The sequence below is a fragment of the Conger conger genome, chromosome 10 (genome assembly GCF_963514075.1).
Source record: "Conger conger chromosome 10, fConCon1.1, whole genome shotgun sequence".
Lineage (NCBI taxonomy): Eukaryota > Metazoa > Chordata > Actinopteri > Anguilliformes > Congridae > Conger > Conger conger.
Genome location: NC_083769.1, coordinates 12,569,501 through 12,588,920, shown reverse-complemented (window position 1 = coordinate 12,588,920; position 19,420 = coordinate 12,569,501). Strand labels below are relative to the sequence as shown.

The 19,420-nt window shown below is 41.0% G+C and overlaps 1 protein-coding gene across 4 annotated transcripts; it reads right to left on the bottom strand.

Annotated features, from left to right (window-relative positions):
• Positions 1 to 13,212: 13,212 nt before the first annotated feature.
• LOC133139317 (probable peptidyl-tRNA hydrolase 2) lies at positions 13,213 to 18,985 on the bottom strand. 4 transcript variants are annotated; one of them, XM_061258767.1, is made up of 7 exons: positions 18,870 to 18,985; positions 17,531 to 17,646; positions 16,817 to 16,888; positions 16,363 to 16,437; positions 15,445 to 15,542; positions 14,626 to 14,740; positions 13,213 to 13,405 (listed from the first exon to the last, which is right to left on the bottom strand). In XM_061258767.1, the coding sequence occupies exons 2-7, from the start codon at positions 17,636 to 17,638 to the stop codon at positions 13,319 to 13,321; spliced, it is 555 nt and encodes a 184-aa protein (XP_061114751.1). In that variant the 5' UTR covers positions 17,639 to 17,646; positions 18,870 to 18,985; the 3' UTR covers positions 13,213 to 13,318. The 4 variants fall into 4 exon arrangements, with proteins under 4 accessions (XP_061114751.1, XP_061114752.1, XP_061114753.1 ...); XM_061258768.1 differs by having other exon boundaries at positions 18,446 to 18,942; XM_061258769.1 differs by lacking the exon at positions 18,870 to 18,985 and adding an exon at positions 18,262 to 18,380.
• Between the last annotated feature and the right edge of the window lie 435 nt (positions 18,986 to 19,420).

Here is a 19,420-nt window from a genome sequence, read left to right as displayed (position 1 = left end):
GCGTCTCAATGTTACACGGGCGTCCCAATGTTACACAGGACATCTCAATGTCACACAGGGCGTCCCAATGTTACACGGGGCATCTCAATGTCACACAGGGCATCTCATTGTTAGGCAGGGCGTCTCAATGTTACACAAGGCGTCCCAAGTTTGATATGATACGGTCCTCAGACATCAGCATTCACAGTTAAGTCTTAGACTGTCGTTGTGTTCATGTACACTCAAGGTCTCAATTTCCTCTTTATTCTGCAGTGCCATAGAAACAGAGAGAGGGGCAGTGTAAGCTCAATTTTAAGGCCCAATTTTATGAAAATTAAACCAAAAAATTATAATAATAACTTTTAGAACTAGTCTAGAGAAGTATGTAGTAGTAAACAAGGTTGCCAACTGCGTTCAGAGCACACCGATAAAATACATTTTTATAAAGCGATGCAATTTCAAATTTCTTTAAATAATGAAAAAGCTAATTTGTTTGCCTGTGTCATAAATGTCCGGAGCCTGGATTCTGTGATAATATATTTTAAAAGTATGTCACAAGAATCCAGTTGGCTGAGCTATAATAGCATCTCTTGGATGACTGAGCCTGCTCGTTTTTAGTTTTCTTAGTAGGCTACACCTCAATAGATTGCGTTGTGTAGTTTCAATACGTATTTGTATCTCAGAGCAATCTCTCAGGAAGTTGCACTGCAAACAAACAAAAAAGAAGTAAGAAATAACAATGGCTCATTTTACAGCATCAGGTCTGTGAACCACGGTGTGTGAGGTTAAGACATTAAAGATACTTTTTCATGAGCACAGAATACACATTTGCACTCCTCCACTCGTGCTTCTCTGAGCTAACCAATAAGAACATTTTCTTATGGACTCTTATGTTTTGAGACCATAGCAGCCTTTCAAAGTCGATTGGAGCATCGATACAATGCAAGTGCTCTCTGACTCAAGGTAAACTAATGATCCCGTTCTCATCCTTACGGTTTCCTACATTCTTCAGGAATATATGTGGAATACATGAGTATTGTCAGTGGCACGACTTTGTCATCGCCATGAAAATGACTTATCTTTCAGAAAAGTAGCTTGTTGCTTATGTCAATGCAGTGAGCAGACTATTTAATTACAGCTGAGCTAAGAAACCAAGCAAGCCCCAAGTCTCGTTGAGAGCAGGTGATGAAAAACAAATTCAACAGGAAAACATTCAACAGCAGTATAAGGTTCCACAAATCGATAAAAAAAAGATGGTGAATTTTTGTCAAGACAGTGTCAAAATGCACTTTTACAGACTTCACAAAATGGAAAAAATAAAAATAAACAAAACTTCCAGGGCGGAAATCGTAAGGTGACTAAAACTGTGGCAATACAGTGGCAGATGTAATGACAATACCTCTGCTGACACTGGGTTGCTTCAGTGCACAGCTATTTTAGTTGAGTAGGCTAATGTGTCACAATTCAAGGTTTTAGTCAGACTAACAGAATAAATTGACAACTTTAGCTAGGCTATAAGCAACAAATAGTTTTGGAGCACCACACCAGTGCAAATATATGCATCCCATTTGATACAATGTTAACAAAATGTTTACAGTGAATATAATTAAAATTGAAATGTTATGGTTAAGCCTGTATTATTTTGTTAACCACAGTGCCATAGAAACGCAGAGAGGGGCAGCAGGAAACCTGCCATGGCATAAAGCTCCATTTTAAGGCCCAATTAGATGAAAATGAAACCTAAAACAATAACTTTGAGAACTAGTCTAGAGAGGTATGTAGAAGTAAACAAGGTTGCCATCTGCGTTCAGAGCACATCGATTCAACACAGTTTCATAAACCGAAGCAATTTCAAATTTCTTTAAATAATAAAGAAGTAAATCTGCTTGCCTGTGTCATAAATGACCATAGGCCAACCTGGATTCTGTGATAATATATTTTACAATTTTAGATGAGCTACATAGAGAATGTCACAGTAATCCAGTTGGCTGAGCTACGGTAGCATGCCTTGGATGGCATGTTTTTGGTGAAGCATTAATTATATCGGAAACAATATTATTTGTGATTTGACAGTAATACAATTAAATGTTCAGTTGAATATACAAGATAATTTCATTATATAATTTACACTTTCAGGTACATTTATGCACATTGGATGAGCCACTGTTGTATGACAATTACCAATGCAAAAAAACAAAATAATTTTGTTTGTATTAATCGACTTTATTAAGATATTGCCACTTACTGAGAAGTATTCACCCTCAAGTATATCTTAACATTATTGCTCATTTTGGGTCAATATGTGCCTACTGCATGTATCCTTGCTGCCCCTTGTCAATTGCCAGTGGCATTGCCATATGATATTTTGTCAACATGCAGAGTACTGATTTAGCAATGATTTAAGCAGCACAAGTTGCCTCAGGATTATTCCCCCAGGGGACTGGAAACAGTTTGAAAGATAAAGAGGGCATGATATTTGGACAGATTTACAGTGTAGAAGGAAGACATACAATAAGTATTTCAAATAAGGACCATTTCAGCCACGCACACAGAAACTGCGTCAATGAAACATGTCACATTTCCCTTTGAAAAGTTACATTTGTGGGCATTCTTGCCTAAGAGATAGAATGGAGTTCAGCTAATCAAGATGTAGGACTACTGCTTTAGAGAGACAGCAGTCTGGTGTGTGCTGGGTGAGGGTGAAGAGGCCTCTGTAGAGCCTTCTTATGGCACTGAGACATAATCTGAACCTATAAACCCAAAACATGAAGGCCAGGGAACAATCAGCTGATGACTGCCAGTTCCATTCCAGGTTGAGCCACATTTGCTGTGCCCCTGAGAAGTACTAAAGTCACAGTTTACTGGCTTAACTGTGTAGGACCACAACGAGAGCTGTGAGTAAGTGCTGGAGTATGCATTGTGAAGGAACGATGCTTCGAAGCTATGTGAGATTTGTGCAATTGAAGAATGTATGAAATTATGGTTCATATTGAAAACAAGTTAATAAAAAATAAAAAATAAACAGAAAACTGCCTTTCAGGCATTGATTTCCGGTGCCCCACTGTAAGACAAACACATTCAATCAGATGTGCCAAAATATGATATTAACAACAATGCCAATAAATGTTTGACAACTGTAAATATGTCATAAAGATACATATGTTATGTCGAATGTGTGTGTTGGAAACATCCATTATAAATAACTTTGAGGGAAACTGTTGCTGTATTGAAGACGTGAATTAGAGAACATAAAGACACAAGCACACGTACTGTAAGTGTGTGTGGGTGTGTATGAGAGACTTCATTATTCAAAATCCAGATAAATAGTACATATCCTCACTTTTTTTGTTCTGATATTTTCCCAGAATTGTAATCAGCTTAAAAAAAGAACTTGCCAAATGAGATACAAAAACTGTGGAAAATTATATATTATTTATCTATTATCGACTGTGTATATTAACATGAATTAAGTAATATATATAATTATATTTTCATTTTTGCTTTGCGTAAATGTTATAATTACTTTGAGGAGATGCTATGTGATGAAATAGAGATTTTATGAGATTTTATTGGAAGCAAGACATGATGCTTGTTGTTGCTTCTCACCTGTTCACTGTAGTTTTTCTGTTTTGTATTATTATAATTTTTTTAATCAAATAAAGGTTTAAAGAACATGCATTTTCCAGAACACACATGGTTTCTAAAGGAAAAGCATCTGTGAACAATTGACTCGAGTCATTAAAACAGGATTATGCCAATACTGGAAAGAACAACATCTCTCTTGCAATTATTACTCTATTTGCTTATTTAAACTGTATTTTATTTTGAAGTTTTTAAACCTTCGTAATGTGAAATGGGAACTCTGAACTAAGATGCTTGGGAGAGTAAATATTGTAGCATTTAAAAAGAATTGTGTGGTGATTCTGACACTACCCAATAGGGGTGTTGTGATATGAGGAGTTCAAATTGGGGGAAATCAGACCAATTGTGCTCTGAACAACCCTGTCTGTGTACCCCGGTCAACTGTGAGAACGTGGTTCAACCTCATGAAACCAAAATGACATGTCTGATGAAAATTCTTTGGAAAGTCTGAATAAAACAAGTGTGACTTGAAGGAAGACCAGTGTGGTTTATTTCAGTTTGTCTCTTAATTTTATTATGGTTGAACCATGTCAAGACTACAAAACGGATGCTTTTAACCTCTTTTTTTTATACTTAAATTCAGGATTCAGGAAAGGAAATATGAAAGCATTTAACACAGAGATCTAGACGAATCCTCACAGAATATACTGCAATGAAATATACAATCAAGACTAGATATTGCAACTTCACAATACATGGACAAATATAGTGGCAGCTCAAGGAGGCACAGTCAGAATCAGACACGCCCCAATCATTCCCTGCCTTGGCAACCGTTTACAAGAACATATTATTCACTTTGTCCCCAAGGCAATTTCATTTTCGTGCCAGAACACAAGTGAATGCGCTCGTTGTCACAGAAAAGGCGGGCGACTGCGCTCCCTGAAAAGCATGTAGGTGCTGCTGTTTGTGGTGTCCATAGTGAATGAGGCAGCTGGCCGGGTTTTGGGGAGGGGCAGGGCCAAAGTGTGGGAGTCCAACCTTCCCTCCTGGGTGTAATATGCGCAGGCCGTTCGTCAGTTCTGGTACACGGCACACCGAATGTTAGCATTTTGGTGTTGCGGATCACCCTTATGGAAAGCAACTCCAGGTCAGGAGGTGTGAGCGGTCCTATACGTGCAGATACGATACACACTCACCGCACACTTTATTAGCGACATTTTAACTTTATTACACCTACTTATTCATGCGATTATCTAATCAGCCAATTGTGTGGCAGCAGTGCAATGCATACAATAATGTAGATATGGGTCAGGAGCTTCAGTTAATGTTCACATCAACCATCAGAATGGGGAAAAAATTTGATCTAAGTGACTTTGACCGTGGAATGATTGTTGGTGGCAGACAGGGTGGTTTGAGCATCTCAGAAACTGCTGATCTCCTGGGATTTTCACGCACACCAGTCTCTAGAGTTTGCAAAGAATGGTGGGGAAAAAAAACAAAACTTTACAAATCCAGTGAGCAGCAGTTCTGCAGACAGAAACACCTTGTTAACGTCAGATGTCAGGACAGAATGGCCAGACTGGTCAAAGCTGACAAGATGGTGACAGTAACACAAATAACCACACATTACAACAGTGGTAAGCAGAAGAGCATCTCTGAACACACAACGCATCACAACTCTAAGTGGATAGGCTACATCAGTAGAAGTCTAAAAAATAAGTCTAGTAAATACTTACTAATGTGCTCAGTGAGTGTATATATAAATGCAGTCCATTTACCAATGGTGTGGGAGGAAAGAAGAAATAAAACAAAATATTTAGGGCCGCAAAGGTTGCAGAAGGCCAAGGCCTGAGGGAAGGAAGGCAGCAAAATACAGCAAGACACAGGAGGTGAGTTATTGTTGCAGGTTTTTTGAGGAGTTTGGTAAGATGATAAAAACCTGAAAGCCTGATTGGGAATGTGTCAGCTCCAGTTCCAGCCCCTGTACCCGGAGAGCCCACAACTTCTTTCCCCTACAACTCAACCAGTTTCTGTCCTCTTAAGCCCATTTATTCCAAGAAAACTGTCTGATACTGTAGGAAGCCCCACTGTGGAAGAGCACTACACCTTTCCTTGAGCTGTTGGGTATGTTAGTCACTTTTCTATTTTGTTTGTGGAGCGTCATGGCAGGTGAGAGGTGTTGGCGTCGGGGCGACATTAGCTCAGGAGGGAAGGGCGGTTGAGCTGTGTGCCACTCCCTCTGGCTGAGGCCAAGACTGTCCATGATCACCTCCTGGGAGTTGCATCGCACACATCTGTCGTTCGAATATAGCCCACCTTACATTTTGTTGGGGCTGAGCCTGACCCTGGTTTCCTTGGTCTAAACTGACTGCTGATTTGAAACTGAATACAAAAACCAGGAGACTCTCAGTCTCCAGCACCAGTATAGTTTTCGACCCCGACAGCTTCAGTGTCTGGTCTGCACGCTCCATCTAGTGGCAGTTATTCCCACTGCAGGTTGTGAGCGCCCTCATGAGTTCTCTTTCTGTCAGGACACTTTGGGTGCGGTGTCTTGGGCGTCCCCACGAGTAACCGCCTGGCTGTATCCATGGGAAAAAGTGGCACCAGGCCACGCCCTTAAACAGCTTCTATAAAGCTGAGGGCACTTCACGGCTCAGCACATTCTATCCCTCTCGCAGTTGTGTTTACCAAACGACAAAAACAATTCGGGAGTGTTTTAGCTTGAGGATGGTGGACTGGTCAGGACCCGGGAGCATGACTCTGTTCCAAAAATGGGAGATGACTCGTCTGGAGGCAAAAAAACATCCTTTCCGCTAGACTGTGGGTGTAAACATGATGCCAGCCTCCCAGGTGGACCTGTGCGATAATACACACTGGGCTCATTCCAAGTGCTTAAATGCTCCTTCTAGGAGCTACAAGTTGGAAGTTAAGAACACCAGAACTTCCCTGTCTCATGAGGAAACAAGAGCGCATTCCTTTGAGGACGTTTTTTTTAGGAAGATTTTCTTGACTTATTTTTCTTTCATCTTTTCCTAGCCTCTCCCTATGGCTGGAGCTTGGGGCAAGAAAAAGAGAAAGAAAAAGAAAAAAAGAGGGAAAAAAGGGATTGGAATTTGGTGAAGCAAGCCCACCATCACCCCTGAGTTTGAACATCAAACTCCTGTTAGTGCCATGCTTTACCTGTTGACCTCGGCCATTTTGAGGTGATAAAAACTGACTACAGCTATAGGCAGCCCATTAAACTGCTTTAAATTGATCACTATAGTCCTGCCATTCAAAGTGAACTGCCTTCTCTTCAACGATCAAGGCAAAAAAGAATACAATGCCTCAAGAATACAATGACAAGTAGGCATGTACTAATCACATTTATTAAATCAGATTATGACATCTCACTATCCATCACCTATGCATATTCAATGGACAAACTAAACAATATTTTAATCAGTTGTTATATTTGTATACGTAACAGCTGCTCCATAGTATGTTTGCCCAAGTTTTGAAAAAGAGCCGCAATAACTGCACTCTCTCTCATACCTGCAACCGCTTCAATTTTTAAAATAATTTTGTATGGTCTTTGGGGGCTCAAGCAAAAAAAAAAAAAAAGGGGGCACTCACCCCACCGACACTCACTATTCCCACCCCGATGTTGCCACACCACCACCATCCATAATCACACACTATGTTCATAACATGGGACCAGTTTCAATTCTACTGAAACCACAGATTTGATGTAGTAATGCAATCGGCCAGTGTTCAACTGTTTAGACCATTTCAGTCACATTAGATAAGTGGTTTCTTTGAGAAAGACGGTTAGGAAGGATGCAATTTAATGGAATTCAAACAGATCATACCTTTCCAGTATGAATACTTCCTAAGTGTGGCACGGTTCATTCTCCATTCACACATGCCATTTATATTGACCGTGGTCTTCAATTTTTATTCCAGGAAAATGAATAATAAAACATATAAAACACATGCAATAAATAATTTAAATGAATAATTAAAATAACTAAAAAGGAATGTTTATCCCAAACACAAATTAAAAGCAAAGACCTGGACCAAAATGTCAGCAAAATGTCTTCTGTTTTCATGGTCTGTATCATTTTGTTACACTGCATACATTTTAAAACTGAGACATATGGTATTAAACTAGTTTGATTTTAGTAATATGTTTCTGAGCATCACACAGTTCAAAAACACATATGCACGCACGCACGCATGCACGCACGCACGCACGCACGCACGCACACACACACACACACACACACACACACACAATCACACTCTGATATATTTGTTACATCTATGCATGTGGCTGAAAAACTAATCCAGGGTCAGGGAGCTGAGAAGTATTTTGACTTTCATTGGAGACAGGTTGATTGATTGAAAGTTTTATTTAACGGGGAAATGCCCAAACAATAATACACTTTTAAACATCACGTTTTTAGAAAACTGGCGATAAAGAAAAGGGGATGACGAATCACTAAACTAACAAAATTATGCAAAACATAACTACCTGCTTCAGAAACTAATTGCATATTTCTAAGTTGTGCATGATGGCGTGATCGAGATAACGTCGTTTTACTGATACAGTACTTAGACTAGCTTACTTGCTCGCGTGAAGGTGGCAACTGGCAAGCCCAACTGACCTACATCGTAGTTTTGTTTAATCGTGGTTTCTTAATTAAAACAGTAGCCTAATTATGATACCACAGCCTACCTGAGTGATATTCACCGTAACAGAACTGTCTGGGGCTGGTGATGCGGAGCTTTTCATGACAAGTTGCATTCGGAATCCCGGAAGATGCGACGTTGAATGATTGATTGATTTATTGATACAGAAAAAACCATTTGGAGGGGGTGGATATTCCTATACATTTCCCTCTGTATATTTGATAGAATTTCAATAACAAAAATTAAAATAAAATACAATTAACACCAAACAAAAAAAACGGAACTTCAGTCAGCTCTCTCTATATAGTTCAGGTCCCCCTGTTATCCAAACTTTCACGTTATGCCCCCAGCTCCTGACAACCCAAGAATAAAATCGCATCAATCAACCACATTTCCCAACTTGCTAAATTGCACGGTTGCACTGGCATGCTATTTAAATTAAGCGTGAATCTTAACAGACCTGTCGAAACTACGTAATCAGCCACCCCTTGCAAACTTTAAACACACATCTCCTGCAGCAACGCACTTAAATAACACGCAATACATGCGGATCGTTAGCAAGCTAGCTACCTGTCCACTTTTTTCATCCCAAGATTATTTGAAACTCCGACGAACCGAAGGCATTCGCTGGATCAAGTTGATTTTAGGCCTGGATCTGCCCTGATGTTTCACTTCCAACCTCTCCTCATAACTCATGGATGTAAAATAATCCCGCAGAATCTTATCCAGGATGTTTTCACCTTCACTTGCACTCGCAAATGCGATTTTCTCCCAATTCCAAAATCCAAATGAAATTAATACAGTCGAATTAACGTTAATTAGCTATTTAGATAACCAGAATGATAGCAATTAGCTGGCTTATTTCTGTTTCCAGATTTAGTGGTCTTAGTGGTTTTCTAAATAAAGAAAAACTCTTAAGCTCAAGTATTTACAACAATATATACAACACGTCAGACATTAAAATGTAAACAATTGATATAATAACTTTTACACAGCATCTCTCTCGATCTCAATTCTCAACACAATACCCGAAAGCCCCCCCCCAAAAATTGGTAAGCGCAAGTGACGAATGAGTTTAACTGTGATGTTCTGATTGGTTAGACTTTATGTCAATCAACATGGAGACCGACCATAAGTAAAGCATGTGGACTTAAAAACGCGTCATAAATCCACAAATATCCAATCAATGCCTTTTATGCCTAAGTGAAGCAAAAATGCGTTTGCTTCACGAGAGGGGGCGCTGTTTTACCGTAACAGACCTGATTCGGAGAAGAAGCATTTCTGTTTTGCTCCATAAGGGGGAATAGTCATAGCAATGATAATTTAATTTAATATTAAAGAAATATGTGTTATGTGTGATATCCATGTTTTTTCCATGCTTCACCTGTTGTCTTAGAGGAGCCTCGGGTCCATAGAGACCAAATGTCACTAATGTAATGTAATGATCACTTTATTAGGTATACCTGTACACCAACGTGTTAATGCAAATATTTAATCAGCCAATCATGTGGCAGCAGCTAAATGCCTAAATTCATGCAGACATGGTCAGGAGGTACAGCTGTTTTTCAGACCAAATGTCAGAATGGTGAAGAAATGTGATGCAAGTGACTTTAACCGTGTAATGTTTATTGGTGCAAGAGAAACTGGTGATCTCCTGGGATTTCCCAAGAATGGTGCGAAAAACAAAGAACACCCAGTGAGCAGCAGTTCTGTGGGCAAAAACATCTTGTTATTGAGATTCAGCAAACTCTTTTTACCACTGAATGTTGTGACTAAACAAGTTCAGATTAAATATTTTGTTCAAAGACAACAACCCACCTTGGATCCAATTAAACAGCTTCACTGAAGAAAGCTCAATAGGGTACTTCATTAGCTATCAGGAACTGTTAGCACTTTGCAATCACACCACACCAATAAAGACATTGGACATCAACCACTCCACTAAAGGGTGCAGGCAATTCTTTTTTTGCATTCCAGATTATTTTCGTCCAGGATATTCTGCATTGAGTAAAACACAGCTTCAGCTGCAAGCACAACTTGCTCTAATAACTGTCTATTGCTTAAAGTCCTGTGTGTCTATTCTGATCTTGGAAAATCAGCCATTAGTTTTTATGCAGGATTATCTTCAACACAAACACAGACGTGTTCTCAGTAACTTTGGACTATAATCAGAACCAAGGCCCTTCAGTGTGTAATTGTTTTAACTAGTAATTTATTGTTCCCTTTTGATGTTTTACAATTGCTTATTTTCCTGTTTAACTTTGTATCTTCACATCATTGCAAACGAGGGAAACCTTGATTCTTGAGGCTTAAATAGAGGTTTGAAGTGAATAGCATGTAGGTGTGTCATTGTTCATCTTACCTGTTCAGGTAATAAAATGCGCCGATGCCAACATGACAGACAGAGTCTGATCCAAAAAGGCTTGTGTGGGTACAGGTTTTTGTTTTAGCCTAGCTCTACGACACTTGATTAATAAATCAGGTCTTCAAACAAGACCTTGATAAGTAAAATCAAGTTGGCTCACGCTTGGTTAAAACTATTTCCTGCACCCATACAGGCCCTTTTCAGTTAAGCTTGGACACTCCTACATTCGACATTAACTAACCATGAGCGAGAAAATCATCTCCTCTTGTAAATGCTGGGTTCATATTCATAGTTAGACCGCCGTATTTCAACCCTGTGTGAAAATGGTAATGTCGGTTATGCATGCAGCTTTGAGAAAAGCTGTCATAAAATAAGATGTGGTGTTTATAAAACACTCCAGCCACAAGTACAAGCTCAGTTCACTTATGGATTATTTTAATATTCCCCACAGTTTAACACATTTTAAAATTGCTATTAGCAAGCACAGTTAACTCAAATGTAGCAGCAGAATGAGCATTAAGCAACAGTTATTTGAAATGGCTTGAAGCCTAACATTTATGGGTGAAGAACATTTACCAACAGAAATTTTGTTTAAATACTATATATTTTACATAATATATTCACATAACATATTGCCCTCTCTCTACACACTGGAAATCCTTACAATAACTTAGGCTACACTTTTTTTGTAAATTATTTTTGGTGCAGTTCATAGTTCCCTTGTCAGTGTTCCACATGTCAAAATGGCACATTATGTAAGAGGGTAATATTACTGCAGAATGGAAATCACCTTCACCAAGGTTACCAAACAAGGAAAGAGAAAAAAAAAGAGAAAAAAGAAAAGAAAAAACACATTTCAGCATGACTTTGCTTTTTTTTGTACATAAGCACTGCATTATTTTGTGTTTGTTATTGGCATAGAGCACAAGCACTGTCAGTTCTGTACGGAGTGAGCTCCCTCTATCAACGGGGGCTGGCAAACTGTCCTACAATGACATATAACCTGCAGGTTTTCTTTTCCAATTTGGCCCATATTTCTAGATTCAAGGTTCCCATTTTCAGATTCATTTTCAAATTCAGGATTTTTGAATAATCATTGTTAGTGTTGCAAGTGAAATGGTCAGAAAGCCAGGCAATTCTGAACATGAACCTACCGTTAAAAATGCGCCACTTTGTAATTATACTGGGTTTGTGCAGGCACCCACTAGCTTGTCCTCTTGGCAGCAAATTCCAGTCTTTGTCATTTGGCTGTACAATCCAATGAGCTACAAGCCAAACTGTTTGCAAAGTCCCTCTGACATTGCTAATCCATGTATTAAACAAATCAAGATAGTAAGTTAGCGAGAAATACATGCATTTGTTAGTTGCAAAAGAATGAAAATAATTATGAATGCCAATTTTTGTCTTGTCTTTTCCAAGACAGGAATTTAAGAAGTTTCAACAAAGAAACTTATTCTGGCTTATTCTGTTGCCATTCATGGACAGGAAAACCTGCAGGACAATGGAATTGCAGGAACAGGGCCTCCTACAGCTGATATAACCTTGGGAGTATATGTGTGTGTGTGCGTGGGTGGGTGTGGGTGTGTGTGTGTGTGTGTGTGTGCATATTCATACACACCATGCGGAATCATGCACAGTCCTCCGTGCGTTTACACACTTCACATCTGGAATGACTAAGAACGTTCGACGCGAACCCTGTTCCGCCTCCCGCCCGTTATATTACAAATTAAGAGCGCGCCCATTCCCGCTCTCGTGTACCGCCAAGTTCCGTCAGGGCGGACGCCAAAGTCCCCCGAAAAACCCTTTCGGGGTCTCCGACAAAAAGACGAGGACAAAAGGAGGGGGGAGGGCGGCAATGCAAGGGGGAAGACGTCACGTGACGACCGGAGAACGGACCGCAGTGGAGCCCCGAGCTGTTCTCCGGTCTGGGAATCGTATTAAAAAAAGGGGGAGGAAGTCAATCACACTGAACTCCATTTCCCAACTCCCACAGAGGAACGGACCCGGATGCAGAAGGGATCGTTGGAAATGGCACCGCAGAGAAAACGCATAACTTATGATAGCCATTCTACATGAACGTATACTGTTATAACTCACTGCTAGCACTCCCCTAGGATAAAAACAGCAACATCTACCCAATCTGTACACCAATACAACAGGCAACATGGCCCTATTTAATCACACTATTAAAACAGAAGGTCCTTATTTTCAAGGGGTATCCACAAGACGGTTCCAAATAAACTTTGACTCACTTTTACTACTTTAGATTAAAAATAACCCATAAACAGATATATCGTCTCCTGCAGCATTTCTTTCAGCAGGATATAATCTTTTAAATAACGACAGGTGGATGACAGCGTTTATAAGTGTCATCCAATTCTACAGCTAAAAGCTAATTTTGACTCCTGATTACCTTCTTGCAACTATGTCTTTTTAACTGTCCAAAAATCAGTTTTTTCCTTTTATGGCTACAGGGGCCTCTCCGATTCGACACCCCCACCAGACCCCACCCCCCCAACCCTGCCGGTTTGTGGCGGTGATGGAACAGAATTGAGAAGATGGCTGTGAGTTTTTTTTATGCTGTTTTTTTCCCCCCCCCCGCTTTGTTTTTTTTTTGTTTTTTTGCGATGCTAGTGTGCCAGGACCCTCCCGCTGAAAGCCGATGCTGCCCCCTGCTGTTCGCCGCGGTGCGCTGCGGGGCGTGTCCCCCCCCGGCCCTCAGAGCAGTTTCAGGCTGCCGGTCACGTTGCTGACCAGTTCCTCTTCTCCAATCAGGGCCAGGACAGTGCGAGAGCCAGGCTCCACCTACCCAGGGATGCACAATCAATTTACACAAACCTGCAGGGAGTTTATCACCGTCAACACCTACAGCACAACTACGGATGCACCGATATGCAGGAAGGGAATCGGAATCGGCAGAGCTTTAAAGCGCGCAATCGGATCAGCACATTGTACTTTGTATGACAAATAACTGAAACCGACTGTAATAGGATCCAAAAATGTGCTTTATAATATAGTTATATAACATATATTACTGGTTTATAACTATAATATTATTATTATTATTATGCTAAAGACTGTTTCAATCATTTTATTTACTAAATTGCTACTCATTTTATTAATTATTTATTTATTTGGTATTCATTTTGGTTCATTTTGATTTGACACACCAACAGACCTTTTAAACCATTTGCCAGTCTTAAGTTTACACAAGTCTTTTGCATCTTTTGACTAAATATTAGATATTTCATTGCAACTAGCTTAATAAAAGTGCAGGGTTAATATGTAAAATAGCACTAAATAAGGTTTTTTCCTAGTGCAGAGTTAACAGAGTGTCACTAAACAACATGGATTTTTTTTGGTAAAAAATTAAATTAAATTGCTGTTCAGTCCAGTTAAGGGGATGATACTACATAAGGAAAAGAACAAAAAAATGTCCTTTAATTTCCTGGGAGTGTGTTGCAATTACATTACATCTTTCGTTCGTGATATCACCGAATTACCTGTGTAGGCATGTCTGAAAAGCTTTAGAAATCGGCATTGGCGGATACGGGTGGGGAAAAACCTGAGATCGACCTAAAAAAACCACACTGATGCATCCCTAATCACAACCGTTAGCTTAGCAGTTGAAGTGGCAACTGTAGCAAATTACGTATACATGTTTTTAAACCTTTTTAAACTGTCAAACATGTGGACACTGAATCTGCTTTCTTGTAACTCCTCTATAGAGATTCTCCAGGATGAAAACACCAATAGAATTTACTTGAGTGTTCACGGGAAGAACAGGGGACTGGGACACGCAAGGACTGGGACACGCAAGGTCGGTGGTTCTAATCCCGGTGCAGCCACAGTAAGATCCGCACAGCCGCTGGGCCCTTGAGCAAGGCCCCTAACCCTGCATTGCTCCAGGGGAGGATAGTCTCCTGCTTAGTCTAATCAACTGTACGTTGCTCTGGATAAGAGCGTCTGCCAAATGCCAATAATGTAATGGCTCTGAAATATACTTGTTGAAGAGAGGTGCTCACCTGGGTGTGGCCAGCATCCTGCACCAGGTACGTGGGAAGGCTGAGACTCATGGCCAAGGCCTGCAGCTCCAGTAGGTGTGCCATATTAGTGCCCTGCATCACCACTTTCTGTGCCCTGTGGGGACAGGAAGGCGGTGTCACACACAAAAGTGTCCCCCACGGACCACCCAAGGCAATCAAAATCCTAGAATCAGGACTAGATGCTGAAAGCTTTCGTATACGTGCACACTAAGAAAGCTACTGAGTACACCTGACTGATCAGAAACAGCTGAGAAGCCAACTGTCCAATTACTTTTGGTCCCCTAAAGGAGGGGGGGGGTGCAATTCTTACACGGATCATCCGACATGGATGTAAATGCCCTCAAACTGAAGGCAGTCTGCACTTTAACCTCATATTCATCGTTTCATTTCAAATCCAATGTGCTGGAGAACAGAGCCAAAATAACTGTCCAAATACTTATGGACTGCACTGTATATGCTCATGGAGTGTGCTGAAATGATCTCGCTTTCCCCCTGCCCGTCACCCTCCCTCTACCCTTGCCCCCTCTGGCAGCAGCAGGTCAGAGAGACTGTATAAAATAACTCCATTAGCAAGTCCATCTAGTTCACTCATCCATTGACAGACCACTCCATTGTTTGGAGTTTTCGTGAAATACCCGAAATACAATGTCAAACACATCCCACAATTTCACATGCCACATTTATAAAATGAGGCCTATTTTGAGAATGTATTTATAAGCTTGGGGATATAAAATGGGATCAAGTCCTGCACTGAACGTGAAAGGGCATTGGCTACTCACGATGGGGTCGTGGACTTACCCAGTGCGGTCCCACTTCCATGCCATCTCCCTCCAGCTGTTCTTCTCCTGCAGGGCCTGGTACAGCCCCACCGCGGCGTGAGCAACCTGCGCTGCCACCTGCATGCAAACAAGAGTGTGTCTGAATTCAGCAGCTCTCACAGCAAGAGTGCATCTGAATTCAGCAGCTCTCACATCGAGTGCGTCTGAATTCAGCTGCTCTCACATCACACAGCAAGAGTGCGTCTGAATTCAGCTGCTCACACAGCAAGAGTGCGTCTGAATTCAGCTGCTCTCACGTCACACAGCAAGAGTGCGTCTGAATTCAGTTGCTCACACAGCAAGAGTGCGTCTGAATTCAGCTGCTCACACAGCAAGAATGCGTCTGAATTCAGCTGCTCACACAGCAAGAGTGTGTCTGAATTCAGCTGCTCTCACAGCAAGAGTGCGTCTGAATTCAGCTGCTCTCACATCACACAGCAAGAGTGTCTGAATTCAGCTGCTCACACAGCAAGAGTGCGTCTGAATTCAGCTGCTCACACGGCGAGAGCGTGTCTGAATTCAGCTGCCCTCGCATGACACAGCAAGAGTGTGTCTGATTTCAGCTGCTGTCATGTCACCCAGCAAGAGTGCGTCTGAATTCAGCTGCTCTCACATCACACAGCAAGAGCGAGTATATATCCAGCTGCTCACACAGCAAGAGTGTCTGAATTCAGCTGCCCTCGCATGACACAGCAAGAGTGCTTCTGAATTCAGCTGCTCAAACTTCACACAACAAGCACATCTAAATTCAGCTGCTCTCATTTCTTACAAGTGTGCACCTTCATGAAGGTCCCTGAGCAAGTCCAACATTTTCAAAAGTATTAATCAACATGGTAATGGAAAGCATGGAAATATTACACCAAATCTGAAAAACGTTTGTTAATATGGAGACACTGACCTTTCCCACCCCCATGGACAGATCCATATTCACCACAAACACCATCTTGAATACAAGATCATCATCAACTTCCTCCTGGAAAAAAAGAATGGGCTTTAATTCTCAAATCAGCAGACACAAGGATAATATGTGAGATTTGAGGTACGTTTTTTCTTATTTAAATTTTAAATTTGAAAGCTACCTAGGATGTGAGCATCTGTTAATCAATCTATGAATCAATTAACTGAAAATGTACTACCACTATGACTACTGCTGCTCCTAGCAACCGCCCATCACCAGGTAATATGTCATCTTTACAAGTAAACTTGAGGCTAGTCGGCAGACCATTCAGTCAGTCAGTCATCAAGAAACTGCTTCATTTAATTCTGCTTCAGTTACTACAACGAATATTATCATTGCTACTACCAGTACCCCCAGGACTGCAACCTGTAATAATAATAATAATAATAATAACCTCGTTCTCCAGCTTGTTGAAGTAGTACATGGCAGCCTCCTCTGCAGACACGTTTCTGGTGTGTATAAGAGCCTGAGAGGAAGCGAACACACAGCCCAGGCTCACTTACAGAAACGGCAGAATGCACGACAGTGTCGTATAACTGGTTATGGGACTGGGCCTGTAAACATAGGTCGCAGTTCAATTCCCAGGTACCGTATGACAATGCTTGAGCAAGGTACTCCACTTGAAATGCTCCAGTATTTAATAATAATAATAAACATATTTATTTAAGCAACTGTATAAATGGACACTAAGAAAAATACAAGAAGCTGGGCAAGACACGCAGGACAAGAGTACCTGCTAAATATCTGTAGTGTAATGTAATGTACAAAGGCCAAGTAGCCTTTGACTGCAAGGGCTGCAATACAGATATCCAAGCAGTGTACTGCGTCTGGCCACTCAAACCTCTGGCAAAATTACCAATCAACATTTGAACTACTGTACACAGGCGGATGTACTTCCAACTAAATTGGCTGTCGGTTTGAAGTTAACTGTGCATTCCAGACCAATGCTGTTAAGCTGATATTCAATTCAAATGGTATTAATACGCGCAGGGAATCCTGCTTGAACACGTTAAGATGCAGCGGATAAGGATAGAGGCCCATGTCAGGGAGGGACTGAATGCAGGAGACCTGACGAAGCTCATGGCCCAGAGGAGAGTGGAGCAGGTACCTGCTTGGCTGCTTCCTCAGGTATGTCCAACTCCCGCAGCTGCTGCAGGTAGGCGGGGTTCACCTCCTCTGAGGCGGGGTCGGGGCCACCCTGCTGCGACGGTTCCATTCTCTTTCCTAACTCGAGAAAAATAAGCAAAAATAGTCAATGGCGTTTACATAGGAAAGCTGCTAACGTTAGCAGGGGTAGACATCTTTCCAAAAATGGCTAGCACTGAGCTGACAATGTATACTTTCATAGCCAGCAAGAAACGCATAATATAGCGTCACATGGTTAATGTATTCAACATAGAAGTATTTTCACACTGCTCAGTTACATTTTAATGTGTGTTAAGGTTAAATTTGCGAACATACGTGCACATACACACATCAGCACTGAGTGGAAAATCTGCAGAAATCTGAGCATAAGAACATGGTATATTAGCGACATCCAGACAGTCTGGTCCATGAAGATCAGGCTGCCAATATTAAAATAGGCTAGTATCTATTCAAGCACATAACTAGCTCCAATTTACTTTAATGGTATCCCACCAGGACTTAACGTATGAGGCATCAGTGTCTGAAAACCTCATGTACCTTATGACAATATAGCCTAGAATGTGCTAGTTTTACAGATGTGACGCTCAAACTATAAAAAAAACGTGCTGTTACCTAGCTAGCTAGCTAGCTAGCTGAAAAGATAGTATCTAATGAGGGAGTTGCCTGGTGAACAGTAACTAGCAAGTCACCTACTGTTAACAGTCACTGGTGCAGCCTGGAAGCTAAGTTAGCACGAAAACATCACCCTCTTCAAATTAGTCAAATTAGCCAGCATTGCCCGGGGATGCCGTCCATGTCGTGCAAACACTAACGGTAAACCTCCCCCAAAAAACTCCCAGCCACTCCTTGCTAGCTAGCTAGCTGGCTGGCTACTAACCTGTACTACGCAGAGCTACCTAGGATCCACTTGCAGCTTGTAGAACTGGAGGGCGGCTAACCTTGAGACAGCACGCAAATTAGCTAATACTAAGTTATTCAGTTAGCTTTAGAGGCTCTGAGGACGACTCACAGTATTTTTTGCAATTAAGGTAGCTTGTTCGCTAGCAAGCTAATTCTGGCTAGTCAGCCAACTGGCTAGCTATGTTAGGTAGCGATAGCTAGCTACTGCTCGCTATATTAATTAACAAGCAATTCAAGAGGACAGGCGTTAGCTAGCGAGCTAGCTTAGTCGTGGATGGGTTTAGACACATTGACCGATCTGTTATTTAAAATTATTGGTTAAACCGTCTCCAATTCCATTCATTTCCCGTTATACAGTTAGCAAGCTAACCCGCTAAACGACAGATCTGTGCGCTACACACTTGCATGGAAGTCGAATTCCAAACGGGTCCAGCAGGGAATAGCTGTCGGGTGGAAATGCTGTTCCCGACACCAACCAAGCGCTCCTAATTCGAGCCAAGTTCTGTATCGCCTGTATGTGTTCATTAATTAAACACTATTAAAGTATGTTTCTCACTAATCTGGAAGAAATCGCACAAGCCAATCCATCTACCCCTTGGTACAAAAACTGAGCACAAACACTAGAAAGATGTCTAGGCTGGGAAGAGAAATATATAATTGAAGGGAATTGAGGATTTCTGATAATGTAATCAACAGGAAAAATATGGGAGATAAAAAAGAAACAGAAAATCACTTAAGTTGAATTAAGTTGTATCAAAATGGATGTATTTGGATATGTATCTGTATAGATGTATTCCAAACCAACCCCTTTCATGGTCAATAGCATAGCTGTTATCCTACTTTAAATAACGGTGGATTAGTCCTACACGAAATGGCATATTTAGCGTGTATACTTGTTTTTGAAACAAAAGGGCCCATTATGAGCAGAAAAGGAACAGGATACTTAAGTTGA